The sequence below is a fragment of the Andrena cerasifolii genome, chromosome 2 (genome assembly GCF_050908995.1).
Source record: "Andrena cerasifolii isolate SP2316 chromosome 2, iyAndCera1_principal, whole genome shotgun sequence".
NCBI lineage: Eukaryota > Metazoa > Arthropoda > Insecta > Hymenoptera > Andrenidae > Andrena > Andrena cerasifolii.
Window position 1 is genome coordinate 19,189,855 of NC_135119.1, and position 21,751 is coordinate 19,211,605.

Here is a 21,751-nt window from a genome sequence, read left to right on the forward strand (position 1 = left end):
GACTCGTTGCGGCCTTCAAGCATCCTTGACATTTCTACGTAAAAGGACAGAAATTCTTGCGATAGAGAATGATGGCGGCTTGTTACCTTTCGTTGGGTTCTGTGGGATGAAAGTACTATGTTTACCAGAAGTAAATACCTTGAGGGACTAATACGACGCGGCCAATGTTTCTTCGGAGGATTCTATTTGAAAGCCGTCAAGGCCTTATTTTAAAGGGGAATTATACGTTAACTGAGGTTATCGCTTTTATTCCTAAGAAATTTAAAAATAAAAAATATAATTCTTCGTTCGACTAGTACGCCGTGTGCTGCGAACGCCCATCGGCGTTGAGTATACGTGGTAAGTGAACGGGACTACTAGTGTCCCGCACGGATGATCGTATGGTAGTCCTTCAATCGTATCTACGTATGCAGATCGGTAGCGCTGATTTATAATTTATATTTTGCTTTGCAGATCCTCATTGCCAACAACGGTATAGCGGCGGTGAAATGCATGCGCTCGATCCGCCGTTGGTCGTACGAGATGTTCAAGAACGAACGGGCCGTGCGGTTCGTCGTGATGGTCACTCCGGAGGATCTGAAAGCGAACGCGGAATACATAAAAATGGCAGACCAGTACGTGCCTGTGCCAGGTGGATCGAACAACAACAATTACGCGAACGTTGAGCTGATCGTCGACATCGCCATACGCACCCAGGTCCAAGCTGTGTGGGCCGGATGGGGCCACGCATCTGAGAACCCGAAGCTGCCAGAATTACTCCACAAGAACAACATCTGCTTCATCGGTACGGCAACGAAATCCCTTTGTGCTGTCCGATAAAGACCACCTGGGATCCACCTCGACTGATCCTTCTCACTAAAACCGAGTAATAAAAATTCTTTCAGGGCCTTCTGAAAGAGCGATGTGGGCCCTCGGAGACAAAATCGCGTCCAGCATAGTGGCGCAGACCGCGGAAGTGCCCACGCTACCTTGGTCCGGATCCGAGCTGACGGCGCAGTACAGTGGGAAGAAAATAAAAATATCCTCCGAGCTGTTTAAAAAGGGCTGCGTCTCGACGGTGGAGGAATGCTTGGCAGCGGCCAATAAAATCGGCTTCCCTGTTATGGTGAAGGCCAGCGAGGGTGGCGGCGGCAAAGGTATCAGGAAAGTGGAGAACGCGGAAGAGCTGCCCGCGTTGTTCAGGTAAAGACAAGTTCTTGCAGCGAAATTAAAATACCCATGCGTGGAATACAGTCCACCCGGCAAGTTGATGATGGTCTTTCATATTAAAAGCCTCGATAACTGTTCCCAGGCAGGTACAAACTGAGATACCCGGATCCCCGATATTCATCATGAAGCTGGCAAAGTGTGCGCGGCACTTGGAGGTCCAACTGCTAGCGGATAATTATGGTAACGCGATATCGTTGTTTGGCCGTGATTGCTCCATTCAGAGGAGGCACCAGAAGATCATCGAGGAGGCCCCGGCGGTCATCGCCAAGCCTGAAGTGTTCGAAGAGATGGAGAAGGTAGGGATTGTATTTACCCAGCGTAATTGTCTACGCGGGAAAGCACCGGGTTAAGATTGGAATTGCAAGTAGTTGCTCCTATCGTAAAACAGTCTTCCATGTCTTTCCGCGACAGGCTGCTGTGAGATTGGCCAAAATGGTTGGATACGTAAGCGCAGGCACTGTCGAATACCTCTACGACACCTCCGGGCGATACTACTTCTTGGAATTGAACCCGCGCCTGCAAGTGGAGCATCCGTGCACGGAGATGGTGTCCGACGTGAATTTACCATCTGCCCAGCTACAGATCGCCATGGGCTTGTCGCTACACCATATCAAAGACATCCGTCTTCTGTACGGGGAGAGCCCGTGGGGCGACAGCGTCATCGATTTCGATCAGCCGCGGCATAAACCTCAGCCGTGGGGCCACGTCATCGCGGCGAGAATTACTAGTGAAAATCCTGATGAAGGTACAGAATCACACCTGTCGCTAGGAAATATTTATTAAGCTGCGGGAGAATTTCTGCAAGCTTCTTTGTAGACGTACCACCTTTTGTCTCTCCTCGAAGGGTTGGTAATCTTTAGCGAAACGAAGGTGTACACACTAAACATGCCACTCCGCAGGTTTCAAGCCGAGCTCTGGAACCGTGCAAGAATTGAACTTCCGATCGTCGAAGAACGTCTGGGGTTACTTCTCGGTGGGAGCGTCTGGAGGTCTCCACGAGTTCGCGGATTCGCAGTTCGGTCATTGCTTCTCGTGGGGCGAGGACCGTCATCAGGCTAGAGAAAATTTGGTCATCGCTTTGAAGGAGCTGTGCATCAGGGGAGACTTCAGGACCACTGTCGAGTATCTGATTACGCTATTGGAAACCGAGGCGTTCCAGCAGAACAATATAGATACGGCCTGGCTTGATCTGTTAATCGCCGAGCGTGTCAGGAGCGATAAACCGGATGTACTGCTGGCTGTAACTTGTGGCGCTCTTCATATCGCCGACAGAACCATCACCGCTGCTTTCAGTGGCTTCCAAACGGCGCTGGAGAAGGGACAGATACAAGCTAGCAACGACTTAGACAATGTGATCGAGGTAAGCGTGCCGCGGTACCGTCTGTTTGGACGTTTTCTATGAATAACGATTAATGCGAGGTCGTTTGACATCACGGTTGTGTTTCAGGTTGAGCTGATCAATGACGAATACAAATACAAAGTACAAACTGCCAAGTCAGGCCCTAATAGCTATTTTCTCGTCATGAACGGTTCGTACAAGGAGGTAGAAGTGCATCAGTTGTCGGACGGAGGGCTGCTGCTCTCTCTGGACGGCGCCAGTTTCACCACCTACATGAGAGAGGAGGTTGATCGATACAGAATCGTGATAGGAAACCAAACGTGCATCTTCGAGAAGGACAATGACCCGTCTTTGCTGAGATCGCCGTCGGCTGGAAAGTTGATCAACTTCTTGGTCGAGGATGGCGGTCATGTAAATCCTGGGCAAGCCTACGCAGAAATCGAAGTGATGAAAATGGTGATGACGGTGACGGCCAGCGAAGCCGGCAGCGTCTTCTATGTGAAGAGACCGGGTGCCATCCTCGAGGCTGGCGCTCTGATAGCTCACTTGGAGCTAGACGATCCAACCTTGGTAACCAAAGCTCAAGAATCCATTGCCCAGTTCGTAGAGACCGTGGCCCCAGCCGTCTCAGAAAAGCTGAATCACCTCCATTCCAAATATCGAACCTCTTTAGAGAACATTCTGGCGGGATACTGCTTGCCGGATGCCTATCACTTGCCTCGAGTAAGAGAGCTCATCGAGAAGTTCATGAATTCCCTTCGTGATCCTAGTCTACCTCTGCTCGAGCTTCAGGAGGTGATCGCGACGATATCTGGCAGGATCCCGATCTCCGTAGAAAAGAAGATAAGGAAACTGATGTCCCTTTACGAGAGGAACATAACGTCCGTTCTGGCGCAATTCCCCAGCCAGCAAATCGCGGCGGTGATCGACGGGCACGCGGCGACGCTTTCGAAGCGCGCCGAGCGAGATGTTTTCTTCTTAACCACTCAGGCTATAGTGCAATTAGTGCAGAAGTATAGGAACGGAATACGGGGAAGAATGAAGACCGCCGTGCACGAGCTTCTTCGGCAGTACTACACCGTGGAGAACCAGTTCCAGCAAGGCCATTACGACAAATGCGTGTCAGCTTTGATAGATCAATATAAAGACGACGTAGCTACGGTAACAGCCATGATCTTCAGCCACAATCAGGTGACGAAGAAGAATGTCTTGGTCACTATGCTCATAGATCATCTGTGGGCAAACGAGCCTGGCCTCACGGACGAATTGTCGAGCACGCTGACCGAGCTGACCAGCTTGAACCGTACAGAACACAGTCGCGTTGCGCTACGCGCCAGGCAAGTCTTAATTGCTGCTCACCAACCCGCTTACGAGCTGAGGCACAACCAAATGGAATCCATCTTCTTGTCAGCCGTGGATATGTACGGTCATGACTTCCATCCAGAGAACCTGCAGAAGTTGATCCTCTCCGAGACCTCCATCTTCGATATCCTGCACGATTTCTTCTACCACTCGAACCGTGGTGTCTGCAACGCTGCCTTGGAAGTGTATGTTCGACGTGCGTACATCAGTTACGAGTTGACTTGCCTGCAACACCTAGAACTGTCTGGCGAAGTGCCGCTCGTACACTTCCAATTCCTGCTGCCTAACAACCACCCAAATCGACAGAGTCAGTATCCAATTAATCATAGAATGGGGGCTATGGCAGCCTTCCACGACATGGACCAATTTGTCAAGTATTCAGACGAGGTCCTCGACCTCCTCGAAGATCTCTCCTCGCCCACCTCGATCTCTGCTAAGGTGTTGGAGGCGGTAGACGCGGCTGGGAGCGAATCCAGGCACAGCACGTCTATAAACGTGTCTCTGAGCACAGCAGAAGCTGGCGGCCCAGTGGAAATGGGCGAGAGATCCACCGAGCCCGTGCAAATTCTCAGCATTGCCATACAAGAGATAGAAAACTACGACGACGGTGTTATGGCGAAGCTTTTCGGGGAATGGTGCTTCACGAATAAGGACGAATTAGTCTCAAGGGGTATCAGGCGAGTGACGTTCGCTGCATTGAAGAAAAGACTTTTCCCAAAATTCTTCACCTTCCGTCAAAGGGACGGCTTCATAGAAGATAAGATCTATCGACACCTCGAGCCTGGCTGTGCCTTCCAGCTGGAGCTAAATAGAATGAGAACCTACGATCTAGAAGCGCTGCCTACCTCCAATCAAAAGATGCATCTTTACCTCGGCCAGGCTAAGGTTGCTAAAGGTCAACAAGTCACGGACTATCGTTTCTTCATTCGTTCTATTATAAGGCACTCCGATCTCGTCACAAAGGAGGCCAGCTTCGATTATCTTCATAACGAAGGCGAACGTGTCCTGCTGGAGGCCATGGACGAATTGGAAGTGGCGTTCTCCCATCCACTCGCGAAGCGTACAGAATGCAATCATATATTCCTGAACTTCGTGCCCACGGTTATCATGGAATCGGTGAGGCTGGAGGAGAGCGTGACAAGTATGGTGCTCAGATATGGACCAAGGTTGTGGAAGTTAAGGGTGCGTCAAGCTGAGATTAAAATGACAATACGCCCAGCCCCAGGGAAGCCGACATCCACCATACGCCTGTGCATCGCCAACGACAGTGGCTACAGTACGGACTTACAGCTTTACTCAGAGGCAACGGATCCAAAGACTGGTATCATTCGCTTCGAGTCTATTCCTTCATCGACGGCTGGCGCTTCTTGGAGACCAGGACCTATGCACGGTCTGCCAATCTCTACTCCTTACCTAACCAAAGACTACCTCCAAGCGAAGAGGTTTCAAGCTCAAAGCGCCGGCACGACTTACGTGTACGATCTGCCAGATATGTTCAGGCAGCAGACAGAGAAGTTGTGGCTCAAGTACACCGAAGAAAGACCGAATTCTGAATTAGTTGTTCCTAACCCTGTAATGGATTGCGTGGAATTAGTGCTGGAGGGTGAGAACCTAGTGGAACAGAAGCGTCTACCCGGTGAGAATGATGTCGGCATGGTTGCCTGGAGATTCAGGTTATACACACCAGAGTACCCGGAGAGTGGTCGAGATGTGATACTAATCGCCAACGATTTGACACATCTGATCGGCTCCTTTGGCCCGAAGGAAGATCTGGTGTTCTGTAGAGCATCGGAAAGGGCCAGACAGCTTGGGATCCCGCGGATCTACTTCTCCGCGAACTCTGGGGCTCGTATCGGACTGGCCGAAGAAGTGAAAGCTCTGTTCAAAATCGCCTGGGCGGATGATAACGAGCCGGAGAAAGGCTTCAAGTATATTTACCTCACTCCGGATGATTACGCGCGTCTAGCACCGCTTAATTCTGTGAAGACTTCGTTGATCGAAGACCGGGGGGAATCTCGTTACAAAATAACAGACATCATCGGTAAGGACGACGGCCTTGGCGTAGAGAATTTGAAGCACGCTGGAATGATAGCCGGGGAGACGTCCAGAGCTTACGACGAAATAGTGACGATCTCCATCGTGTCCTGCCGCGCTATTGGCATCGGCGCATATCTGTTGCGTCTTGGGCAGAGGGTCATTCAAATAGAGAACTCGCACATCATTCTGACCGGTTACAAAGCCTTGAACGCCGTGCTAGGTCGCGAAGTGTACGCTAGTAACAACCAACTGGGCGGTATACAGATCATGCACAACAACGGTATTTCGCATGCGACCGACGCGAGGGACTTGGATGGCGTCGCGACCGCTCTGAGGTGGTTGAGCTACTGCCCTAAGTACAAAGGTGCACCACTTCCTATATTGCCTTCGCCGCTTCCAGATCCAGTCGACAGAGAGATCGCTTATGTCCCTACGAAGACAGCTTACGATCCAAGGTGGATGCTGGAGGGTAGATTCTCGCAAGATGGTACAAACGCTTGGGAAAGTGGATTCTTCGACCGCGGCTCCTGGCAGGTATAGTTATACACTACTGTGTGATTAATAAGCAATACCATTTGAGATATAGTTCCTTCTATTGTTAATTATAATACATTACAGCTCTGTTTAAAAACGTTTTACTTAATGAGTTAGTAAGCCGGTTAAAGCATTTCGGTGCTCTTAATATTGTTTGTAGGAAATAATGAGACCGTGGGCCCAAACTGTGGTAACTGGGCGAGCCAGGCTGGGTGGAATACCGTGCGGTATTATTGCAGTAGAGACGAGGACCGTCGAGTTACATTTGCCCGCTGATCCCGCTAATTTCGATTCAGAGGCTAAAACGATATCTCAGGCGGGGCAGGTGTGGTTCCCTGACAGCGCGTACAAGACCGCTCAAGCCATTCAAGATTTTGGAAAGGAGGAACTACCGCTCTTCATCTTCGCTAACTGGAGAGGCTTCTCTGGCGGAATGAAAGGTACTCGTTAATTTCTTAATAGCCAACCTAGGCGGCGATAAAAGTGTCTGTTATGCTAATTACGTACCTTTCCACAGATATGTACGAGCAAATCATGAAATTCGGTGCTTACATTGTGGACGGATTAAGAGAATACACTAGGCCAATATTTGTATATATCCCACCAAACGGGGAGTTGAGAGGCGGTGCCTGGGCGGTTGTCGATCCGACCATAAATCCCCGTTACATGGAAATGTTCGCCGACAATACAAGCAAAGCCGGAGTTCTGGAGCCCGAGGCATTGGTAGAAATAAAGTTCAGGATCAAAGACATCCTTAAAGCTATGTACAGGGTCGATGCGGTCCTGCAGGTACTTAAGGTAAGCCTCCTCACCTATTCGTCGCCAGCGTTTCCGAGGAATACATTCTGTACACCTGTCGAAGCTCTCTAAAACATACCGTTATTTCAGGATTCATTGTCCAGCGTAAATTCGCCGGAGGAGCGAGCGGACATCGAGAAACAGATGCGCAAGAGAGAGAAAGAATTGGAACCCATGTATCATCAAGTCGCTGTTCATTTCGCGGACCTCCACGACACGCCGGAGAGAATGTTCGAGAAGAACGCCATCCACGACATTATCCCGTGGAAAAGGGCGCGAAGGTTGCTTTACTGGAGGCTGAAGAGAAGGCTGCTGGAAGATCGGGTAAAGGACGAGATTCTATCGACCCAGCCGCGCTTCGACGTCCGACAAGTCGGCGCCATGCTACGGAGATGGTTCATAGAGGACAAGGGTCCCACGGAATCGTATCTGTGGGATCAGGATGAGCCGGCGACGTGCTGGCTGGAAAGCCAACGGGATAACGAGGACAGTGTCATTTCGCGTAACATCACTTGCGTAAAGCAAGACGCGGTCGTTTCACGGATCAAAGAGGCCCTCGAAGCCTGCCCGGAAGTGAGATTAACGGCGATTCTGGAAATCGCTCACAGATTACAGCCGGCGGAGCGCGCGGAACTTCAGAGAACTTTGTCGCAACTAGAAACGGCCACCACCCAGGAACACCACAATGACTCGAGTGCGTCGTCTTAATGTTTCTAGGGGAAAAAGAAAGAAAGGAAGAAAGAAAGAAAGAATGAAAAGAATCATAAGATTATCTCTACGTACCTGGTGTATGTAACTCCGTTAGGATTAATTGTACAGACACTCGTTACTTCAACTTGTTAATAGTAAATTCTTACGGGAATAGTATAATTTTTGCAGAATTAATGATTGATTCTATCGAGTAGCGTTTACGTTCGAGATAGGAAGCAAAGAAAACGCGTGTCTTATTGTTGGTAAAGTTCAAAAACAACGGTGATGCTATTGAGCGTCGGACAGTATCACTGCCGTTTCCTAAAACCGTGGCCAAGTATGCCGACTGTTCATAAGTGTAATCACGATTATAGAAATTATATTATATATATATATTTATTTTTAGAAAAAAGAATGAACAAGTATGTCCGTTGAGTTTAATTTTACCGAACGACTATCATTACTAATTAAAACAAAAAGAAAAGAAAGAAGAGGAAGCATACATCTTTCCGTTCTGTCGATTGGCGAATCGATGGGTAAATGTTTTTAAAGCATCAAGGTGTTACTCTTTCGATCGTGGTGCGAGACATCAAAAGATTTCTTTGGTTCTGTGGAAAATATAAAGTTTATTCAGAATCGATTGGTGGAAGAAGATAGATGAGAAAGAAGTTTTATAAATCTGAATTTCTCTTAACCAAAATAAGGTGTTTAATACAAAATAGTTACTATACGGCCGTGATGTACATATATATTTTATACTATTTTTAATTCATCAGTGTGAAGATAAAATGATAAATGTATATAATGTTCAATCACGTCTTCGTAAATAGATAGAAACAAGAGTTGGAAAGAAAATTATGAATACCGTCTGTTCGTATCGTTGTCGTTAAAAGACTGGTATCTGACTACGATGTACATCGCTTAGATCGTCGTCTAGGGTCAGCAGCACCATGAACGAGAAAAACATTGCTAAGGCGGACAAAAAATGCCAGATGTCATGGCTGTCGAAAAAGTGTAGGAGCTCGCAGGGTCTATTATAAAGGCGAGACTGGGCTGGAGTAAGTGCCCATGATATGGTTTTGTTTACAAAAAAATATAAAGCAGCTGCCCAGAACGCAAATGATAGCATAATATAAATTAGCGGTTGACGGAGGATCCGTTCTCCATGACATATCTGAAACCACAACAAAATTAATTAGTCCGTAACAGGTGAAACCTTTATCCGTTCAAGCATCGGTACGTACCTTCATAACGATATAAAAAAGAGTATATAAAATTAAATTGGACATTAATATGGCTAATAAAAACGTTGCAAAGTTTTTTTCATGGCGTATATTTCCGAATACTGCGAGGGCAACGTTACATAAATTTGCTATCACAAGCATTATGAATCGTTGCAAGTATAACGGTCGGAATAAATATCTAACGCCAGAGCGAGCATCGTATCTGCAGGTCTGAAAAGAAGATGCGAGTACAGTGGTTGAAATTAGCGCCGGAGATATATTTCCAACAAACGAATTAAATGCGGGAAAATTACTTGTATTATTCTCGAGAAAAAGCCTCTAAATCTCCATCGACCCATGTAGTAAATTTGTACAGTTAGGTACAGGCAAATCAGTAGATGCATGATTGTAAATATGATCCAGAAGTAGTTCGAACCATTCAGGACCCCGACCAGTCCTACGAGGATGATCAAAGCCAGGACACCAAACGTGATCGGTGCTCTCGCGTTAATATCGGGATGCCGGGTTTGATAGATCTTGATCATGCAAAGCACTGCTATAATATACATGAAACTGGTATCTAAAAAAATAATACAAACAACGGGGTTAATAAGATTAGCAGTTTCCGAAATCCCATTATAGAATAATCATTATCTTACCGAACTGAAAATTGCTTCGATTCGGGCACACGTGATAGCTGCCGGACAATATTCCTTCCATGATAAGCGCAGTGCCCATCGCGTAGAATAATCCGTAATGCTGCGGTATACCGTAACATTTACTTTTCTCCCTGTCCAGTTGATTGTGTTCTCGAGAATACGTCAGGAATATAAATAGAAGGCCCAGCATCACGTACCCGATGTTCGAGAACACATGATTGAAATCTGACAGTAGTCCGAACGGATGGGCGCATAGGAAATTGTAATAGCACAGGTCTTCGTTTCCAGTTACATGAAGCACATGTTGATACGTTATTACTAGTTGCACGACGGGCAAAGTATAGAAGATGGCTACGGTCGCTAAATAATACAAATATAATCGAGACTTGTGCCTCAGAATTTTCGGATCTTTGCGAGCCAAGTCGCACACCGAAAGCACACGTTTCGTTCGTACCACTTCTTTGTCCGAGAGAGCATCTTCCATTAGGTCAATATCGTCTTCATCCAGTGAAGAATCCTCTTCTATGGATACTGACCGATGTGGCCCGGTCTAACGCATAATTTATAATGATTGTTAAAACAAATTTTAGATTTACTTTACTTAATTTCTTTCGCTTTTATCTCACCTCCTCTATCGTTGAAGGACTCGGGAGCGGCTCAAAATTCTCGCAATTTTCATTGTTTAATATTTCCTGATTAATCCTTCTGCCTAATTTAATTTTAGACACCGTTACGCCAACAACGTATACGATACAAAAAGTAAAAATTACGGATATCGCAGTTGCTGATGCTACGATGTAATCGTGTTGGTTAATACTGGCATTTATTGTTAGCGTCACTCTTTTATTTCGTAATAAAATTATACTGGGAGATCCATAACAATCGGTATCGTCACCCTTCACCACGAGTACAACGAAGAAACCACGTGGATATGCTTCTCTCTACAACATTAGAATCGGGCTGAAAGATCGCTTTTAATTCAATTCTATTGCAAAGAATTATTTCTGCTAAGAGATACTTCTTAATAATCGAGGAATATACTTACTGGCACAGTGATACCACCTTGCCGACTTACAGTTTGCCAGTAACCAGCGAACTTAGTGTTCCTTTCTAAATCGAAAACAGGGCACTAAGAGAGAAGATTATACTTTACAATCCTGCGACGATGTACGAATGTATTTGTCGATTACAGTGGAATAAACTTACCGACGTATTTTGTATCGAAACTGTCATACAAATGTCATCGTCAGATTCAACGTGCACAACCACCGAAGAGCTCTCTATCTGTTCTGGGAAGATATAGCCATAATAGACAGGCTCGGATGGAGTAATCTTCACTGATTTCTTCTCCCCTATGCTGAAGAAAAGAGCAATTATTGAATTAAATTTCTATCTTCCCTTCCTAATAACGTAACTAGTTTCACGGCCAATGTCGAAGAGAGGCATACCTTAGATAGAAACGTGGATCCTCAGTTACATTAAGTTTAAATAAGATATTTACATGACTCCCCGTGGACAAACTGACGGTAAGAAATTCTTCTTCGTCGGGTTCGCTCCGATAATATTTTGTTGAACACAGGGTTCGACTAGTTTTATTATAAGATAAATCATTAAAATACATGCTGTCCACTACCAGAGGGATCTGCCACGATAGGAGACCACGCTTCTGGCGCACAACCACTAGAAGGGGTTCGTAATGGGTGGCATTGCTTTCCACATCTATCCTCACGCTTTGCTTCCATGTTATCTGAAGGAATAAAAGATCTGTGTCGTACATAGAATAACACGTGCATTTAAAACAATTAATACTTACATTGTTAGTGGGGTATAAGAAGACATATTCAACAGAGGTGTTCACCGCAAATTCGTATTCCTTTTTATACACACCTCCGTTAACGATGGGAAGGAACGATGCAGATTGTAAAGCAATAGCTTCATGAAGATTAAGTAATAACACAGTAGAGGCTACTAAAAGTTTCTCAATACTTAACATTTTAAAGCTTCATACCTAAAAATGAACTCTTTGACAGTTACTCGCATAGATCTGTGAAATTTCGAAATCACAGCGTACCGCATAAAATATGGACCTTTGCGATAGTAAACACGAAATACTTAAAATATTTTATATTTTTTGGTTCTGTCATTCGTTGCATGCATTTGAGACAAATGGTAATATTAACGGTATCATGAGGTACTTTTTAAACCGTAAACCCGATTGATTGCCGAGCTGATCATCGACCGAATTTGTTAAACCAATTCATAATACAATGCGCAATCTATCGTGGGAAAACCCGCCATGCAAACACAGCTGCATAGCTGACAATAGTGACCGATAGTGACCAATAGTGAGAATTGCATATTTGCAGTCAGCTACTGGTTACTTTGATCCACACCGTGATTGATCCAATTCGATCTAACCACCTATCGATAATTCTGACCAATTCTGACTCTCGATCCCTATATCGAAATTAAATTAAATTAATTGCATCTCTATATCGATCTGTATATCGTATTTTAAATATGTGTAATTAACATCGAAATGCTAATTATTCTAATTTTATACCGTACTTCGTTGAATGTTTAATAGTTTCGAATGTAAACTTAAAGCTCGTATCGCATTGCTTCGTAAAAATCGCATCCTAATAATAAATTAGAATCAAATACTTAAATTATTATTTTTGCTTTCAGCAGCAGAGTAGCTATTCGTGCATTTATTACTCTGGGTAGTTTCTAGGAATAATTATCTGAAATGTTCCATTATGATAGTTTGCAAGATTTTGTAAATATATTTCTAATAATATAGTTTTGTAGAAAGCATAAGCTTTGTAAACATTTTAGGAACAAATGCCGGTAATAACGTTAATGAGAAACTCTTTGGAATAAATCATGGGGCACTCGCAGTTCATTATTCTGATTTGACTTCAGTCATTGTTATTAAAGATGGCGGCATCCGTGGTATCAAAGGATGTTAATACATATTTAAGTCAAAATCAAAATGTTGCAGACAAAGAATTGGCCGCGGAGTGGGCCCAGCTTGAAGAACTACACAACAAAAGGTACTGGCCGTGAAATATTTTAAATTGCCTTCGTATTGCAAGAGAAGTAATTGATCCGACTTTCTTCCTCCGGTGACTTGCAGGCTTTGGCATCAGCTGACACTCAAATTAGAAACGTTTGTGAAGAATCCGGCGCTTCAGAAAGAAGATAACTTGGTACAATTATACGTAAACTTTTTGTCTACCTTCGAAAACAAGTAAGCATACCGCATATCTTTATTTTCCTAAAATCTGTATCCGTAACCTCACTCTCCCAGCTTCGCTTGGAGGTTATAGTAATAGGTTGTACGTAGAGGAAGGAATTAATGATACATCGGAACATGCATTATACATTTCCTGTGTTTAGGATAAACCCTTTGTCACTGGTGGAAATATTAGCGATCGTGATACAGCAATTCCAAAATAAACAGGAGGCGATCACATTTTTGGAGAAAACCGAAACGAAGGTTAAAAGCAGCAATGAAGCTGTCGCTCTATGTAAAGTTCTTATGGGACAGATCTTACTTGATAAGTTGAACGATCAAGAGAAGGCAAAGAAGACTATAGAAGAGGTGGAAGTTATGTTGGATAACGCCGATAGCGTTACCACGGTTCATGGTAGATTTTATTTGCTAGCAAGCCGCCTCTACCGCTTGCAAGGAAAGCACGCCGAGTATTATCGTACCGCGTTAAGGTATCGCTTATATCGAGGAGTTCCGAAGACTACATTCGTTACCGCGCAATTCGCTGGCGAGCGTTTTATGGAAACTTGAATCTCCATTTCAGATATCTGGGTTGCATCGAGTTAAATAGCTTAAGTAGACAAGAACAAGAACAGCACGCGTTCTTCCTTGGTTTGGCTGCACTTTTGGGCGAGGGGGTTTATAATCTTGGAGAACTCTTAGCTCATCCAGTCTTACAGTCCTTAAAAGGTACACCGAACGCTTGGTTGATCGATTTGCTACAAGCTTTTAACGCCGGTGACATCGCGGCGTTAGAGAAATTGAAACCGCAGTGGAGCAAAGTTGCCGATCTGGCTGCGCAGGAATTAAAATTGAGGCAGAAAATTTCTCTGTTGTGTCTCATGGAAATGACTTTCAAACGGCAAGCTAACAATAGGTCTGTATCCTCTTGGCTTTGATACTAGTCGGTAGAAAATAAAAAAATCGAGTGATCCTTAATGAAATTCTTCGTTACAGGCAATTAACTTTCGCGGAAATCTCTCAGGAGACTCGTCTGCCTCTTGGCGAAGTGGAGTTACTAGTGATGAAGGCTCTAGCTCAGGGTTTGGTTCGTGGAGCCATTGATCAAGTAGCAGGAACAGTAAACATGACGTGGGTGCAGCCTCGTGTTCTGGATCGTAGTCAAATAGCTGGAATGGTTCAAAGACTCGACGGATGGTGTAAAGATGTTAGCTCAATGGAGCGTTTATTAGAGTCCCGAGCCTCTGAGATTCTTACCCTTTAATATTAGGTTTGATATTCCCACACTGATTCATTTGTAAGTTTTACTTCTGTATCTCCATTAACACCATTGGCTTACCATTGTTTGAAACATAAAGATATAACGATAACTTCTACCCGTCATGCAACTAACATAGATGTACAATATCTGCGAACGATGAAATAAAATCTGCCCCATTATGATAAGTCAATGGGTTAATATAAAAGAAAGTATAAACTCCACTTTCTTGAATTCAAAATTACGATACCATTTACAGATGAATGTAAAAAGAAATACAAATTTGTTTTCAATTACCATTCTACAAAAACCACTTCATAGAGCTCTGTTTTTGTGTTCACAAACTTTGTACTATGATCGAAAGATTAATAATAATAATGTACATTAACATTTATCATGTTTCTCTGATTAAATATTTATACTTTAAGTATCAATTATTTGGATATTTATACAGAGATTACTTTAGCATTAAGCCGAGTAATAGTAGTCGCGCATAAACAATTACGACTCTCATATCTTTTTTCATTTGAAATGGAAAGTACAATGGCGTAGCCACGTGGTACGGAAGTCACCGTACTTTTAAATGTGTGATTATTTGCCGCCGTGCGTCACGCGTATTTAGGTTAACCGTCCAAGAAGAAGAACGTTTTTCTTAAAATACATCGAGTCTTGATATTTTTATCAAATAAAGCGTAAGATGTATTTGTAAGTGTAATGTCATCAAAATACATAATTGACAATAAGCGTTGTAAGGGACAAAAACAAAAGTATCGTTGATGTTTACATAATACATTCGTATAACCTAAAAATGTTGGATGACAAATTCATCTATCATACACCGAGATTACAATTTTTGAAGTATTGAATTATTGAGTTGCGAGAAAGATATACATCATGGAGGGTGTTCCCATCATGAAGCGACCTAAAGCGACTGACGGCGAAGAAGAATTATTTCTCATGGAAGAGGAGTTCATAAAGAATAATCGGCAACCATCCGCAAAAGTTATTAATCTACGAAGTTCGAGCAAATCTTTAAGCAGTAATACTGCGATCGAGAGACCTGAAAACCAGGCGATTACTACGAAACTAAGGTCCAGATTTTCGGAGCTGAAAAAGCTTAAAGCTGAAAATAGGATTTCTACTGCGCAAAGTGGTGGCAATGTTATAAATCCCACGGTTAAAGAGAATTTAACGGCTGGTCTGCGAGATTCTGTGCACAATATTCCGATAGCACCGTCTAATATAATATTAGGGAACATCGTTGAGAAGAAGTACGATCCACGCAAGTACAGCTTTGATAAGAAAGAGTCGTTTCGTAATTCGGACAGGGGTTTCCCAGAAGTTTTTGTTTCAAAGCAGATGGTACTTGTATTATTTCACATTAATAAGAAACATATTTGTAATATTTCAATTATTTAGTTACATCTATAGCTTTCTAACTGTTACATTTCTTTCAGAAAAGTGATGATAATCACAGTTTATTTTGGCACCAAGTTTCCCCAGAAGACCATGCAGCAAATAAAATGGAGGGCATTCGAGAGTGCGAGTCTTTATCAGCCGACGAAGGTAGCGTTATTATAGAGGGATCGTGGGCAACCGACATACACAAAGAGAATTTAGAACGATTAAATGAAATGAGTCGAGAAGATATATTAACAGAAAAAAGTAAACTTGAAATGACTCTTAAGCCAGAATTAATTCAGTTTCTAAAAGATAGGAGAAATAAAAAACACAGTGTTCAAAAGGGTCGAGAAGAAAGTACAGAATCTAGCGTTTGTAAACGTGTAACACCAATGGACGAAGAGAAATTAGTCTTAGAAGAAATCTCCGGCAAGCATTATGAAGATGATGTTACGCCAATGCAAATAGATGAACCTAAAGAGGATATACCGAAGCCTCCTATAGAGTTAATGGTACAAGCTAAAGAGAAAGGTTGGGTGCATATGGATTCGCTTGAGCCAGAAAAGTTGAAATGGATGGGAGATATACCTGCGGAGAGAAAAGAAGAACCTACTCCCGACGAACCATATAACGCTCGCTTTGACTTTAGTGGTGAATTTTTTTACCTAATTTATATCGAAATATAATAAATAAATTAAGTATACGATGTTTGATTTTCTGTGATAGGTGTGCTATTGCCATATAAGGACGAGAGTGTACCAGTCGAGAAAGGTCTCCATCACCATGGAGAAGAACCTGAACGTCCTGGATATTCCCTTCAGGAGCTATTACAGTTGAGCAGATCAGCCACGCAGCAACAACGTTGTACAGCGCTTACAACGTTGGCAAATATTATAGAAAACAGTCGTAGAGGCTGGTATGATAAAGTATTAGAACCAGCGCCTTTGACTGTGCTAAGTCAACGAAATCTTCTATTATTACTGAGATTTTCTTTGGACGATACATCGGTAGCGGTAGTCACAGCCACCTTACAAGCGCTTAGAGCTTTCTTGTACAGTGAAGCGGATGAAGTTTGTTTGGACAGACTGTACGGTTTTCAGAATTACAAAGAACCTCCCTTAGCAGCGCCAAAGACTGATGTTACTGACACGAGTGATCTGGAAGATCACGAATTGGTACAGTTAGATGCGATAGCTGCGTTATTAAGGACTGACATACTTTTAAGGATTAGGTATTCTTCTTCATTTAGACAAACTACTATGTTAAGCCGCGTATTCACCTGCGCGTCCGGCGCGTGTTGGAGTTTGAGTGAAATTTGCGGCGTCCATTTCATGGTATTGTTCGAACCCGAATGCACGCTTTGATGGACCGTCAGCGAGCGGATCGGCCCGAACGCGCGCCGAACACTGAACGAGCAAAAAATCGGTGCGCACCGAATGCACATTCGGGGCGAATGCACAGGTGAATACGCGGCTTTATAAGAAAGTTTGCCAGTAAATTAACTGACATTTGTAGGTATATCTTGAGTGAATTGCAACCACCACCTGTCGGTGTGACTTGCGCGTTAGAAATATTAATTAGGATTGTAAGGCACTCAACCATAACTGCGTTAAACGTTGCAAGCACTCTAAACCTACTGGAAACAATAACTGAACATTTTATGCCGTTATCTACGGATCCATTAGGTTCGTAGTTACATGTTCCAACATTTCATATTTAACTGTACGGTGTAAATTGATAATGAAATATATTTTTTCTTTATTCGTAGCAATGCATGATACGATAAATAATGTTTACGGAGTTCCTGTAGTTGCCGCAGTTAGATTCTGTCGTATTCTACTGTGCTACGGAGGAAAACCTATCGCCCAGAAATTAATCAGGCTGAAAGTTGTACAACGCATTATGTCATACGCCAGTAGCGATGCAGGGTAAACTAATTGTCATTGAGAATGCTCGTCGTAATAAACACAATGGATAATCTATGTCTTCTTTAGGCAAAGAAGCTTTCATCTCAGCATTGAAAGCTTACGGTTATGGAAGACGTTACTGCTTCACGGAGAGGCGATGGACAGCTTGACTGGAGCGCAATTAATTCTCGTATCTCAGTTACAACTTTTGTTAAGCAATCATGACATCCAGAATGCATCAGAGTTGTCTTGTGAATACGCAGCGTGTTTAATTGCTGTCGCCAGTTGCCTGCCACCTTTGAAAGCAAATATATCGGTCTTACTATCCAAATGGAGCACACAATTATTGACTTTAGATAATATCACGGTGTGTTCAGAATTTATTTTATTCTACTGTAATATATACATTACTAACACTACGTAATAAAAGGAATTGCTATTTTGTAGTGGGGCCATACAAAACTTATTGCAGGAACGTTACTAGCAGTCAGCGATGATACTTCTGCAATTAGGAACTTGATCATATCTCGATCGCAAGTGTTTTCTAAACTGTGGTAAGCTGATTTTAACGTATTCTTTATTTCATGTTACATTAATCTCTCGCGTAGTTCGTTGACGCCAGTGTTTGAAATTCTTGCAGTTCCACTTCAAATTTGTTGAGCGACTGTAGCTCGGCCACTGAACGCGAGCCTTCTTGTCTTCCTCGTCTGGGAGTATTAACTCAGGATGGACAATTGCAGCCGATAGTGTCCCAACAGTCTTGCACGCCTTTCCTCGCGACTGTTTTAAACGTATTTGTTAATCATTCTTTCGTAGAAGAAATTCAAGACATGTTCAGCCTTCCTGCACTTTGTAAATATTTAAAAAATGTAGAGACAGCAGGCTGGGGTTTAGAAAGATCGTGGTACACGAGGCCCGAGTTATCTTTCTTGACTGCTATAGTGAACGCAGCTTTTGTTGTTAAAGATAAACTGGACAATAAGACATCGAACATGATTTGGAATATTGCCGTCAAACTCATATCATCTTTGCCAGCTGATTCTCCATCCGACGTAAAAGATATGCTTAGGATTGCTTTATCAGAGGAGAAATTAAGCTTGGGAATAATAGCGAATGAATTAGAGAAGTTGAACTTGAATTCGAATATCGAGAATATTAAACTGAATTTATCTCGCGATGTCGCTGCTTTGTACGAACAATATGTACCGTTGAATGGCGAGTGGGATCAAGCTTCAATGCCTAAAGATTGGCTCTACTTGCCTGTGGTGCATATTTACACAAAGTGTAGAAATAGTGGTGCGTGTAATGATGACGATAAATCTGCTGTCTTGACTGTCCTGAGTTTAGAGTTAGTATTACCTGATTTGGTTGAAGAGTTATCGCAAAGCTTTAGGTTCAGCAGATTGGTGCTGGTGTACCTATGTGACACGTTATATTTAAATAGCGACGTTTCTCCTTTGCTCACTAGAGCCATTTCAACTTTATTAAGGGATCACCACAAGAATATGAATTTTACAGCAGATTTGCCAGGACTTAATTCGTTTACCGACTTATTTACCGCCATGTGCGAACACTTTTGCTCAACTTCTTACAGCGATTATGGTTTTTCGATGACCTTGTTAGTGCCGATTGCACAAAGGCAAGACGTTCATTATAGAAAACTGTTGTGGTCCGAACATGCAGGTTCGCTTCGATACATTAGATTACCTTTGGAACAATTAGTGATTCCATTGAAAGAATATCTCTATCCCCTTGAGGAAGATGTATCTTTAATAGAAAGTTACATCACGGCTCTTGTTAGGGGAATTGTCACAGAAAATTGGTGCCCCATTCCTTATGCAATCGCTGTGCATCATTCTGCGATGTATTTAAAGCAGTCGAACAAACTAGCTGCGCGAATGAGAACGCGGTTGGAGAAAATACCTAATAAAGCTTTAGCTACTCTCTTATTAAATTATGAGCCACCTAGTTTGTAAGCTTAAGTTGAGTTTACGAGTGTCTGATATACTGAAACTGCAGTTCAAAAAGCTCAGGTGTAAAGTATCTTTTTGTTCGAACTGATAGAGTTGTATACGTATTTTTCCTTTTCTACAAATAAATGTTACGTAGTAGAAATTTATTGTTCATATTTCGTGTAAGTTATAGTCGCAGAAAAAAAACATCAAAGGGAATGCTTAATGGTTTAAATAATTTATTTCAGTCGGACGTAAAATATACAGATATCAATATTATTAGAAAAACAATTAATACATGCTTAAAGAATAGGAACGATCTGTGTTTACAAATAGACAAAGCATAGAGGCACTGCTTGGTCGTGTATGCTGATTGCCAAAGTTCTCAATGATTTTTTACGATCTACCTATCAAAGTATAACAACCGAAATTCTGTGGTTTGTTAACATTTTGTAATTTTGTTACACACTTGTTAACTATTAATTCATTTAGAAGGGCTCCCACGAATTAAGCTTTAATTCAGCCATATTTATAACTATATTTATGCAATCTCAAAGATGACCTGTAAAATAAAGATTTATATGATACTTTCGTAAACTTGCCTAAAAATTTTGGCGTTCCAAAACGATGGGACAACCTGAATTATACAAATTCCTCGTAGCAATAGGGGAGAATGGAGATTTCGTTATTAATTTGAAATTCGCGGCTTCGTTTCCAATGTATAAAAGAAACACAACTCAGGGAGTTAGTTGAACTTCCGGTATACATGCTACAGTCGTTACAGATATTGAGAAAAGGGGAAGCTGAAAAGCAGGCGTGTTTATTAACAGCTGGAATTTAACAATCCTTGTAGACAAGAATCCAAACACCGTAGCCTTTCTAGATTCCTTATCCTACCCGTGTCTGTTTACATATTCCGAATCAAAACAGACTAATATCCTTTCAAAGTTGAACGCACGTTCTAGAGGTCAGTATTCTTCCGGTCGCGGGGACGTGAAGAGCTCTCGCGGAGTGTTCGTGACTTGTCACTTTGCATCGCGCGAAAAGTGAAAGTTTAGTGATGCGATAGTGAAATAAAGTTCGCTTTCGTTAATATTCGGTGTGCAACGGGACAATCAGGAAACCAGTAACCGACCAAATTCAAGAGGTGATGCGGTTATATTCTCGTCTAGGTTCAATTCCACAAGAATGCTGGCGCGCCAAATTTAAACCGCGCGCATGGGGAATTAAACTTGCGGAAACGAAGCACCGAATTCTGAAACGGTAAAGTGCATCTGAATTTCTCTTTTCCATAGAAGATCGCATGTTTCGATTTATCGATATATGATTAATTTCGGGACAGTCTACGTAGTTAAAACAAGATACGTGCAGCAGTGGCAGAAATTATAGGATTGTTTGTTTAATCGTGACAAGCGTAACTGAGTATATATTCTTTGCACATAATATACAATAAGTAGGTCTAATTTAAAGCTTAAAACATACACTTATTTTACTATATGCATGGTACGTGCGTCATTTTCGTTAAATAGAATTTGTTAAACGTTTCCTATTAATGCACGGGGAAACGCCGCGGCGGCGTTCTCCTATTATAAGTGTATAAATAAACATCGTAGAATTTGTGGAACGCAATATGCACGAGTATAATAACTGTGGCGGTAATTATGCGATAATATTCATAGTTCAGCGTGCCTTGTATGGCGCGATAGTAACCATCACGTGCTATTTCCATATAAATTTCGTGATCATGCGGATTAAGTTGCACAGAATTATTTTTCATCGAAGCGTGTGATCGGGGAAAGAAAGTAGAAGCTATTGTTCCTATAAAATTAGGAGAGAAATCGACATCTTTTCCTCAAAACGACTTGTATCGATCGATCCAACTCACGTCAAGGGCGTCCGCAGAATTTTTTCGGGGACGGAGGGTAACCTTGGGGTGACGGCAAAGAAAAATATGGTAATGAAAAAACAATCCTGGTGATGACGAATCGGGTCATGAAACACACGGTACGAGTGGAGTAGCCTTCTTGCTTTTTTTTTAACCCATTTTGTAGCGCCAATTTAATTAAAACTTTAAAACCAAAATTTATAAATATTTCACTTTTTTAGTATAAACTTAAAAAAGATCAGTTTTTAAAAATATGCGA

The 21,751-nt window shown here is 42.6% G+C and overlaps 4 protein-coding genes across 10 annotated transcripts in view; 3 read left to right on the forward strand and 1 right to left on the reverse strand.

The window, feature by feature from the left end:
- The window catches only part of Acc (acetyl-CoA carboxylase), a 32,175-nt gene extending 23,781 nt beyond the window's left edge, over window positions 1–8,394 (forward strand). For all 7 annotated transcript variants that reach the window (XM_076830564.1, XM_076830566.1, XM_076830559.1 and 4 more), the window contains 9 exons: window positions 454–784; window positions 885–1,182; window positions 1,292–1,505; window positions 1,621–1,954; window positions 2,109–2,569; window positions 2,657–6,481; window positions 6,642–6,921; window positions 6,999–7,279; window positions 7,370–8,394. In XM_076830564.1, coding sequence (XP_076686679.1) covers window positions 454–784; window positions 885–1,182; window positions 1,292–1,505; window positions 1,621–1,954; window positions 2,109–2,569; window positions 2,657–6,481; window positions 6,642–6,921; window positions 6,999–7,279; window positions 7,370–7,987 — 6,642 coding nt within the window. In that variant the 3' untranslated portion in view covers window positions 7,988–8,394. The remainder of the gene's footprint in view (window positions 1–453; window positions 785–884; window positions 1,183–1,291; window positions 1,506–1,620; window positions 1,955–2,108; window positions 2,570–2,656; window positions 6,482–6,641; window positions 6,922–6,998; window positions 7,280–7,369) is intronic.
- A 157-nt stretch (window positions 8,395–8,551) lies between these two features.
- LOC143378673 (SID1 transmembrane family member 1) lies at window positions 8,552–12,274 on the reverse strand. Its single transcript, XM_076830578.1, has 10 exons — window positions 11,939–12,274; window positions 11,665–11,859; window positions 11,300–11,598; window positions 11,058–11,208; window positions 10,897–10,980; window positions 10,478–10,792; window positions 9,852–10,401; window positions 9,507–9,772; window positions 9,214–9,423; window positions 8,552–9,143 (listed from the first exon to the last, which is right to left on the reverse strand). Exons 2-10 carry the CDS (start codon window positions 11,842–11,844, stop codon window positions 8,856–8,858), a joined length of 2,343 nt encoding a protein of 780 aa, XP_076686693.1. The 5' UTR covers window positions 11,845–11,859; window positions 11,939–12,274; the 3' UTR covers window positions 8,552–8,855.
- Window positions 12,275–12,727: 453 nt separating this feature from the next.
- Rpn9 (regulatory particle non-ATPase 9) lies at window positions 12,728–14,741 on the forward strand. Its single transcript, XM_076830586.1, has 5 exons — window positions 12,728–12,907; window positions 12,991–13,104; window positions 13,254–13,580; window positions 13,673–14,005; window positions 14,086–14,741. The coding sequence occupies exons 1-5, from the start codon at window positions 12,792–12,794 to the stop codon at window positions 14,351–14,353; spliced, it is 1,158 nt and encodes a 385-aa protein (XP_076686701.1). The 5' UTR covers window positions 12,728–12,791; the 3' UTR covers window positions 14,354–14,741.
- Window positions 14,742–14,897: 156 nt separating this feature from the next.
- On the forward strand, window positions 14,898–21,744 carry LOC143378672 (RNA polymerase II-associated protein 1). The gene is made up of 8 exons (XM_076830577.1): window positions 14,898–15,709; window positions 15,805–16,399; window positions 16,475–16,979; window positions 17,264–17,433; window positions 17,517–17,676; window positions 17,743–18,022; window positions 18,103–18,209; window positions 18,296–21,744. The coding sequence occupies exons 1-8, from the start codon at window positions 15,242–15,244 to the stop codon at window positions 19,629–19,631; spliced, it is 3,621 nt and encodes a 1,206-aa protein (XP_076686692.1). The 5' UTR covers window positions 14,898–15,241; the 3' UTR covers window positions 19,632–21,744.
- The last annotated feature ends 7 nt before the right edge of the window (window positions 21,745–21,751 follow it).

Excerpts from the sequence above, each read along its gene's own strand:
- Rpn9 (XM_076830586.1), top strand. The coding sequence starts at position 12,792 with ATGGCGGCATCCGTGGTATCAAAGGATGTTAATACATATTTAAGTCAA. Across the intron at positions 13,105-13,253 it reads TTGTCTACCTTCGAAAACAA|GATAAACCCTTTGTCACTGG; the intron begins GTAAGCATACCG and ends TCCTGTGTTTAG. Across the intron at positions 13,581-13,672 it reads TATTATCGTACCGCGTTAAG|ATATCTGGGTTGCATCGAGT; the intron begins GTATCGCTTATA and ends TCTCCATTTCAG.
- LOC143378672 (XM_076830577.1), top strand. The coding sequence starts at position 15,242 with ATGGAGGGTGTTCCCATCATGAAGCGACCTAAAGCGACTGACGGCGAA. Across the intron at positions 16,980-17,263 it reads GACATACTTTTAAGGATTAG|GTATATCTTGAGTGAATTGC; the intron begins GTATTCTTCTTC and ends TGACATTTGTAG. Across the intron at positions 18,210-18,295 it reads CAAGTGTTTTCTAAACTGTG|TTCCACTTCAAATTTGTTGA; the intron begins GTAAGCTGATTT and ends AAATTCTTGCAG.
- LOC143378673 (XM_076830578.1), bottom strand. The coding sequence starts at position 11,844 with ATGTTAAGTATTGAGAAACTTTTAGTAGCCTCTACTGTGTTATTACTT. Across the intron at positions 11,599-11,664 it reads TCTTATACCCCACTAACAAT|ATAACATGGAAGCAAAGCGT; the intron begins GTAAGTATTAAT and ends TTATTCCTTCAG. Across the intron at positions 10,402-10,477 it reads GTCCTTCAACGATAGAGGAG|ACCGGGCCACATCGGTCAGT; the intron begins GTGAGATAAAAG and ends ATTATGCGTTAG.